Source organism: Callionymus lyra, chromosome 18 (genome assembly GCF_982586985.1).
Source record: "Callionymus lyra chromosome 18, fCalLyr1.hap1.1, whole genome shotgun sequence".
In the NCBI taxonomy this organism is placed as follows: Eukaryota; Metazoa; Chordata; class Actinopteri; order Syngnathiformes; family Callionymidae; genus Callionymus; species Callionymus lyra.
In genome coordinates this window covers 5,879,673-5,888,953 of record NC_141835.1, presented here as the reverse complement: position 1 = coordinate 5,888,953, position 9,281 = coordinate 5,879,673, and the positions used below count along the sequence as shown (strand labels likewise).

The 9,281-nt window shown below is 35.7% G+C and overlaps 1 protein-coding gene across 1 annotated transcript; it reads left to right on the top strand.

Moving 5' to 3' along the window:
- Positions 1-889: 889 nt before the first annotated feature.
- Positions 890-8,913, top strand: LOC148060239 (Golgi-pH regulating cation channel-like). The gene is made up of 20 exons (XM_087780181.1): positions 890-1,049; positions 1,593-1,650; positions 1,864-1,961; positions 2,227-2,343; positions 2,679-2,726; positions 2,793-2,834; positions 2,920-3,046; positions 3,162-3,223; positions 3,451-3,634; positions 4,616-4,715; positions 4,785-4,878; positions 5,285-5,358; positions 5,439-5,545; positions 7,041-7,099; positions 7,169-7,272; positions 7,353-7,429; positions 7,493-7,557; positions 7,631-7,683; positions 8,059-8,089; positions 8,198-8,913. Exons 1-20 carry the CDS (start codon positions 939-941, stop codon positions 8,237-8,239), a joined length of 1,653 nt encoding a protein of 550 aa, XP_087636307.1. The 5' UTR covers positions 890-938; the 3' UTR covers positions 8,240-8,913.
- Positions 8,914-9,281: the final 368 nt, after the last annotated feature.

Here is a 9,281-nt window from a genome sequence, read left to right as displayed (position 1 = left end):
AAAAAATACAAATGATAATACCATATATTATATTGTTTTGTTACTTTTTAATAGGTTTTTTAGTCTTACTATAAAGTAATGTGTATGTTTAATATTGTTGTGGGACGAACAAAGGTATATTTATTTATTTATTTATTTATTAATTTAAAAAAATATTATCATATACTGTATTTCATAATCAGAATATTTTATTGCCAGTGTTGAAAACACACCATTGGATTTGTTGGAACTACAGAATCAAATATTTAAATATAACACACAAAATAAGAAATAGAAAAACAGAAATATATCAAATAGTTGTTATATGTTCACTCTATGTCTTAATTTAATGTGTATACGTTATTTGTGTGGGACGAATGGAGATAAATCAATACGTTATTTTTAATAATAAGTTTAATAAGTTATATCTTTATTATTTTTCTTTGATCTATGTTATTTATCTTAAGACTTAGATTGTATCATCTTGTTCTTTCTCTTTATTTCTCTTTGTTCTTGTTCTTACTTTATTTTTTTTATTTTTTTTATGAATAATTGCTCTATTGCTGTGGCTAATTGGAAAAAAACAATTTACCGAAGGAGACCTCCTGAGGATCAATAAAAGTACTACCTAACCTAACCTAAGTTGAGGTTTACAGTAGGTATAAAACTCTAAGGGGTCTAAATGATTAAAATATTATTTATAAATGATTGCGGTAGGCGGGCTAAACTTTTTTTTTTTAAGTATCTCTTGAAAGTGACTGTTCCATACTCCTGTGTTATTATATTATATTATTATATTATAAACATATGTTTGCTTGTTCTTCTAACGCCCAGACGAGCGTCAACACTCCTTCCCTCTAGCGCCCCTCAGCGGGCGTGAGGCCGCATCGCACCCTGTGACTCCAGGAGCCGGAACGAGAGGCGGATGCGCCGCCGAGAGAACTGAGTCGACGCACGGGATGAAGATGCCTGAAGCTCAGGCGCTTCGCTCATGTTTGCTACTCTTTGCGGCGGTTCTGCAGCTCGCCGGTGCGGCGGAGGTGTCCGTGTGGAGCGTGGACATCAACTCGGTCAGTCCCGCGACCTCGACATGGTTATTCTGGCGGTTTTTACTCAGTGTTTTGCACGACATTTTGCTTGTAGCAGGTGTTAGCCGAGGATGCTAACAGCGACCATAGCTAACGTCACCTGAAACACAGGTTCACAGCAGCTGTGAAAACAATCGTTAAATAAACACGTTTTTAGTCAACTGTTTATCAATACTGTTTAGATCTAGCTTCTATTCTGTCTCTATCAGTTACATTAGCTATTGAGTGTCAAACTGTCCATTTAATTTCAAGAAAAAGGGAATAATATCTTGTATGTATTTTGTGACGCCATGTCAAACAATGACAAAAACGTTTGTTTCATTTAGTTTATTTAAATGTAAATGTTTACTATACCAACGGTAGGTCTCACGAAGTAAAAGAAAACACCCTGTCTTACAAATAGTACAGTAGCCTGAACGGTCAAACAAAACGATTATAACACTTTTTTTGTGTTAAAAACATCATTATTATTATTTGTGTTTGTGCTTTTGAAGTAAACTTGATATTTTTTTCCTCTTGTTTCAGACGCAAGATGCTGTCTTTCGAAAGACGTTGTATGCCAACACGACCATCTTCATAAGATGTAAGCATTATCAAGATTTTAGAAACTATATCATTATTAAAACGAGCTGATTTTAGATGTACTTTATAATATATGAAACATAACAGAAGTGACAACCTTTGTTGTAATAGTTGAATAACTAGATTCACCTGTAATGTGAGTCTTGTAACAATATTATATCCTAGTTATTAATACATGCATATCATTAATAGATCATGTGTTCAATGTGTGCAGTTCAGGGCGACGTGGCGTCATGTGACAGTAACTTGGCTTTTAACATCACCTGGTACCTGCGCTCGTCGGTTTGTTACAATGAAGTCTTCAACACGCCCGTGAGTATTGACTTTTAAGTCCTGTCGGTGTGTTTAACATCTGTGTTTTTCTCCCTTATCAGAGAACGCTTCAATATTTGTTCTCAGTTTTTTTTTAAACTCACAGAAATGTCACTTTCACTGGAAATTTTCCAATTGTGCATCAACGTTTGTACTTTGTCAATTGATTTCTAGCAGAATGAAGGCAAAAGAAAAAGCTTTTTCTAGGACTTTATGTTGCCAGAAATGTGATGTGTGACATTTGAAACCGCTACTTCTTCACCAGGACAACAAAGCCATGAATATGTTTGGCATGGACCACATGTTGAAGGACGACTGGAACGGCTTCTACAGTCAAGGCTACATGTATTCTGACAACTGCTCGTCGTTGTTCTTACCCAAGGTAAATCATCTTTTTATCATCATTTCACTATAGTCTCAGGAGTTCTATTTCACTCTGTGTTTGCTTTTTCAATCAAATAAACATGATATTCTCACATAAAAACACATTTGTGGAATAAATAGGTTTTAAAAAGATTTTTATTTCTATATAATTGTGTTTGTTTAAAAAGTTATTAACTGTAATTATGGAAAAATAGACTAGAATTTCTCATTTTATCCCATAAAAACAAAAGAAAAAGACAATTTTATTTATGACTTGCAATTATTAAGAGACCTCTGGAGCCAATTCTCATTAAGAAGTAAAATAAATGTGTCACACCTTGTTTTATCGTCTAGGTATATTACCCAGAATTCAATCCATATCAACCACTGTCCAGTCCAAAGGTGAGTCGAACTTGTCTCCTATGAACGTGTTCAACTCTGACTTTAAACCCGTGTGAATCTTCTCAGAGTGGTCCTCCAAACCAAACGTACAATTGGGCCGACAAGCCGGTGAGATATTTAAAAGATATACGTTCAGATCTTCATGTATTTGTTAAAAACACCTTGTCTGAGTCTCACCTGGACTCTCTTGTAGGACATCGGTGCTGTGGCCAAGGCCTGGGAGGACAGTCCATACCTCTTCATCGTGAAGGTGCAGCCCATATTCCGGGGAGTCGAGGAGGACGAGCTCGGCACTGACCCGCTCAGCTTCGCATTTATCAGTGAGAACTACAGCAACACGCAAACATACAAAAGTCTAATTTGATATAAAACGATTATCTTTTTTTTAAATCATAGGAAAATAACTCAAATCGACTTTGTTTTTGTCTTCCTCAGTGAAGGTAGAGATGAAGGGACCCCATGAATACTCCTCTCCTGCAGACTTCCCTCAGATGATGGTGTGTAGCAACCAAAAATATCTCGGTCTTGAATAAGCACATACTGTATGTTAAGCATGTTGTTGTAGTTGCGGTTTTCTTGCACCGGGGGGAGCCAGAAACGATCTTTTTACACGTACATATTGCTGCTTTAACAGTCAGAGTTGTGGTTAAAGACATTCTCAAAATATAAGGTTCTTGTTTCTCATGTTTACATTGACTTCCGAGTTTGTTTTTTTCTCTCCTAGTTCTTTATGGTCATGTGCATCGTGTACGTGTTCTTCGGGGCTCTGTGGCTCTTCTGGTGCGCCTGCTATTGGAGGGATCTGCTCCGGATCCAGTTCTGGATCGGCGCCGTCATCATCCTGGGCATGCTGGAGAAAGCCGTGTTCTACTCCGAGTACCAAAGCATTCGTTACAAAGGAGACTACGGTTGGTTTATACAGACTATTCAGCAATGTTTTGTGACTTTTAATAATACAAAAATAATAATAATTTTTTTATATAGCACTTTTTGAACCATAGTTATGAAGTGCTTTACATAGAAGCAAACAACTACAGTTAAATACGACACAATCCATTAAAACAGTAATGAAACAAGATAAAACAACATGCCTTCCATTCAGGGAAAATATTATAAAATAAAATGATAAATCACTGAAAATAAGGATTGGGTATGTCTGAGTTCTTCTACCATAGCGGGTCAGAATTCTCGCTGCATAGTTTTGTATGAACTGCAGGCGAGACAGCTTCTTCCAAGTCGTGTAAAGTGAACTTTTATTTCAATGTTCTTCAGCCATATGAACTCAAGAGCCATAAAATGTGTTATTAAAACATATTTTTAACATCACCATCATGTAAATCTCAAATTAAAGAAATATTTTTTCAAAACAAATAATCAATTAAATCTCATTGCTACTGCAGGAACATACAATGATTAGAGAATATAAAACATATATATATATATATATATATATATATTTTAAATCTAACCACAACTACTAGAGCATAATTGAGTATTTCAGTAATAATTCAGCAATGTTTAAATACTATGATCGATACCAAAAGTGGTATTTTACATGAAGTAATAGAAAAATTACTTAAATGGATTTACAAATGTGTCAATACATACATTTCCAGATATATGTTAATACATATCCTGTTTGTGCTCTTTTGTTTATGTTAGCATAATAATGCTAACATGAATTAGCATTTCGTTTTTTTGTGTGATTTTCACACATAAAAAAATATTATTAAATAAAATGATTAAACACTGAAAATAAAGAAGAGTAAAATCCCATTGATGAACCTGGTTAGGGGTTAAAAAGGCGACATCACACAAAAGCCAGTCTATAAAAGTGTTTTTGAAAAGAGATTTCAACAAGATTTCAACAAGAGTTTTCCGACCCACAGTTCAAGGTGCCGTGATATTCGCCGAACTGCTCTCCGCACTGAAGCGATCGCTCGCCCGCATCCTCGTCCTCATCGTCAGCCTCGGCTACGGCATCGTCAAGTAGGTTTGAAACCACGAGGTCAACAGTGTATTCTAGTACTAACCACGTACTTTTTAAATCACTTTCAGACCCAGGCTGGGGACGACCGTCCATCGTCTCGCAGCAGTGGGACTCCTTTATTTGTTCTTCTCTTCTGTGGAGGGTGTTTTGAGAGTGACGGGCGTAAGTAAAACCACACCTCGTTCCAGAGGATTTTTTAAGGAATATTGTTTCCTAACTCGTCCTTGACAAACAAAATGATCTTGAAGTCTTTTTGTTGTTCATCCTCTGCTTCTTTTCGCGAAGCAGCTTTCTTTGTAGTCGTGGTTTTTGCGACGAGCTGCCGTCGGCCTCAAAGCACTCTAAAAATAAACCCGAGTGAAGGAGACCAAAGTGAGGGGAAGGTTACACCGGGATTCTTTCTCTCGGGGACTAGAGAGTGACAGGATGATACATGAGAAATACATCTTTTAAGAAGATGTTTTTACAAGGAGACGAAGTTGGACTCAAAACAAAGTCAAATAGAGATGAATGAGATGTTGTTTATCCCACGACCTTCTAATCTCTTTCCCTCTTTATTTACCCGCAGAGTTTCTACGGAACGGTCGCCCTGGTGGCCAATCTCAGCCTCTCCCTCATCGACTCGTGTGTCATGTGGTGGATATCCTTTGATTTCGACCACCTTGTTGTTCTCTACAATGTTGCCTCGTCTCTTCCGATGTTTTCTTTAACCATCCGCACATTTTCATCAGTCTGTCTCAAACCACTCGTCTCCTAAAGCTGCGCAGAAACGTGGTGAAGCTTTCCTTGTACCAGCACTTCACCAACACTCTTATCTTCTCTGTCGCAGGTAAGATAGATTGACACGTACAGACGATTGGTTTTTAAAATGTTGTGTTAAGGTCTAATTAGGTTTAATTAGGACTTCCATTAATTCCCCTAATTAATCATGATTAATTGATAGATACAACTTTATTAATTCCTTAGGAAACTTAACCTGAGAAATCAGAGATGAATCAAAAGTAAGTCATTAAAGTAAAGGATATTTGTAAAGATGTTTCTCAGGCCAGGGTCAAAAAGTGCTTAAACAACAGAACAATACACAGTTAAAATATATACTTTAAAAGATCAAGACATATAAGACAAACACAGGAGTCTCAGGAATCAAGGAAAATCACAAATAAAAATGTTTATTTAAGATGTTTCTTGAAGGAGTCAGTAGATCATCAAACACAGATGTTTCTTGAAGGAGTCAGTAGATCATCAAACACAGATGTTTCTTGAAGGAGTCAATAGATCATCAAACACAGAGATGTTTCTTGAAGGAGTCAGTAGATCATCAAACACAGATGTTTCTTGAAGGAGTCAGTAGATCATCAAACACAGATGTTTCTTGAAGGAGTCAGTAGATCATCAAACACAGATGTTTCTTGAAGGAGTCAGTAGATCATCAAACACAGATGTTCCTTGAAGGAGTCAGTAGATCATCAAACACAGAGATGGTTCCAAAGCTTAGGAGCAACAGCCTGGAAGGATTTCTCTCCTCTGGTCCAGAAGCGTGTTCAGGAATCAGTAGATTCTGATCCACAGACCTCAGAGCCCGAGCTGGGGTGTAAGGCTGGATCAGAATCTACTGATGGAAGGTCTGACCATGAATAGATCTGAAAGTAAGAACCAGAATTTTTCAAAATGATCCTGAAAGAAACTGGAAGCCAGTGAAGAGTTTTAAGGATCGGGGAAATGTGAGTTCTTCTACTAGAGCGGCTCAGAATTCTGGCTGCAGAGTTTTGCATGAACTGCAGGCGAAACAGATCCTTCTTAGTCGTGTAAAGTGAACTTTTATTTCAATTTTCTTCAGCCATATAAACTCAAGAGCCATAAAATGTGTTATTAAAACATATTTTTAACATCATCATTGTGTAAATCTCAAATAAAAAAAAGATATTTGTTTAAAACCAATAATAAATTCAAGCTTATTGCTACTGCAGGAACATACAATGATTATGAATATAATGAATAATAATAAAAAACAAAAATATTTTGAATGTAACCACAACTACTATAGTATAGTTGAGTATTTCAGCAATAATTTTAGTTTAAAAACTATGATACAAAAAAACGATATTTTAAATGAAGTAATAGAAAAATGACTTTGATTAAATGGATTTGCAAAAGTGTCATAAATTACACTACATTACATAAATTACGCCAAATATGTTAATAAATATCCTGTTTGTGCTCTTTTGTTTATGTTAGCATATTAATGCTAACATAAATTAGCATTTTTTTTGTGATTTTCACACATGACATTCATCACTTTTGTGTACTCTTTTGTGGGTCTCCAGCCTCCATCATATTTATCATTTGGACGACTAAAGTCTTCAAGCTGGTGGACTGCCAGAGAGTGAGTTTAAATGTTTTGTTTTGACACTTTATTTTAAGTAAAAATGATGATGAAAATGATCTTCTTTAGGGATGGAGGGATTTATGGGTGGATGACGCTTTTTGGCGTCTTCTTTTCTCCACCATTCTTCTGGTCATCATGGTGCTGCTGAGGCCGTCGGCCAACAGTCAGAGGTCGGCGTTGAAGTCAAGAATAGTTTGTGTCACGTGATGCTCACTTACACCTTTTATTTTGAAACTTTTATTATTTAAAGGTTTTCCCATTCCCCTCTGATCGATGAAGATGACGACGAGGACGAAGCCAAGGAACCCATGCTTAATGAAGCTTTCGGTAGGAATGGACGGACCGACGTCACAAGATTGTTTGACTAATCATTTCCTTTGATGTGTCCAGAGGGGATGAAGATGAGGGGATCCAAGCCCGACTCCAACGGGTCCCAAAAACTCTTGAGCAAAGAGGTGCGTTCGCTCTTCCCTGATCATGTTCTTCCTCACGCCCAGTTTGAGGAACTGACTCCTGCTTTTTATTCAGGATGAAGATCTGAAGTGGGTGGAAGAGAACATCCCGACGACTGTTGCAGACGTGTGAGTGGAAATATGATTGCCATGGTGTAATACACACGTCTACCAGTGGGGGCAACCTTGCGCTACAATTGTGCTGTATATTGATATTTTTCACGATTTATTTATGAGAAAACTGTTTATTATTTCATATTTATCCTCGAATAAAATTAAATCTAAATGTATTTTCGTTAAATAATGAGAAATGAGTGGGATTTTGTATCCAATAGCGAGACATTTATTCATTTAAGTCCAGTGAAGACTTGAATGTAAGTGTTTTAGTATCAAAATAAAATGAATAAATGGATAATAAATGTTTGTAAATAAACAATGATGTTCTCGTTATATTGACAAAGATAAATAAACTTGATTTGTTTTCTTCTTCTTTGGTTCACACAGAGCTCTTCCTGCCATGCTGGATGAAGAAGAGGTGAAAAAACAACAACTTTTTATTCTTTCTCTCATCCCTTGATAATCACTTCCTTAAACACTTTTTTACACGCATGAAACAATCACTCACGTGTTCTCGTCTGTCCAGGAACTCCTGAAGACCAAGATGGAACGATCCAAGATGGAGTAGAGTCTCACAAAAGACGCCATAACCCATCAACTGCCAAAAACAATGAAGATTATTTATGGAATAAACACAAGAGGATTTAACCCCTGATTGGGTTTTTGTCAGTTTTTAGCGGTAAAGTTCCAAATATTATCGGCAATAAGAACGACTAACGATGGATCCGGTTTATTTATATGTGTGTTTTTGCGATTCTCTGACATCACGGAACGCGTAGAGAAGTTCAATTCATCCGTGAAGTGAAGGTTATTTTCACCTGCGACTAATATTCGTTGTCGACGCTGACAATGGACGACTTTTGTGTTTCCTGTATTTACTAAATCACCAGAATATATTGTTTTCACAAAACTTTACTTTTATTAAATCTTAAAAAGTAAATATTCTCTGGGTTGTCATTAAATGAAGAGTCATTTTCTATTCAAAATTCAACTGAAAAGTATAATTTTCCTTCTTTTTTTTCACCGGAAAATCAAATCAAAATGACTTTCAATGATAATTTCTGACAGATTTGGTTCTTTTTGAAACGCTTTTCTCACTTTTCATCTGTGTTTTATTTTTTATTTAACGTGTTAAGTAATGTATGATGTTTTATCAAAGACTCCAGTCTTGAATGTGCTTCTGTAGTAATTCATCACTTCTTTTGCAAATGTCCTGCAAATAAAAGTTTATATTAAAAGATGTTTTTTGTCATCTTAAGTTTATTTACCACATGTTGGAGAGAATCAAGGATTATAAGCATTTGTTAATGGACTTCAGGAAAGTTATTTAAAAAAAAAAGTATAATGGTATTAAGATTTTTTTGGATGTGAAAGGGGTTTATTTAGAAAAGTATTTTTCTCGTGTATTATTTAAAAACGTTCTCTCTTGATTTTGTTATAATTTTTTTACTAACTACTAACTAGAAAAAAAACACTAGATTTTTGTCTGTTAGGCTCTTGTGCCACAAATAATTAGCAAATAAACTCAATAATTGTTCATGTATGGAAAGTGCTTCAATTAAAAGAAGGTTCATTATATAAAATTAATATTTTCAATAAAGAAAAGTTTA

Bases quoted from the DNA above. Each gene is read 5' to 3' on its own strand.
- LOC148060239 (XM_087780181.1), top strand. From the start codon at position 939: ATGAAGATGCCTGAAGCTCAGGCGCTTCGCTCATGTTTGCTACTCTTT. The intron at 1,651-1,863 runs GTAAGCATTATC...CAATGTGTGCAG, and splicing joins CACGACCATCTTCATAAGAT to TTCAGGGCGACGTGGCGTCA. The intron at 7,684-8,058 runs GTGAGTGGAAAT...TGGTTCACACAG, and splicing joins CCGACGACTGTTGCAGACGT to AGCTCTTCCTGCCATGCTGG.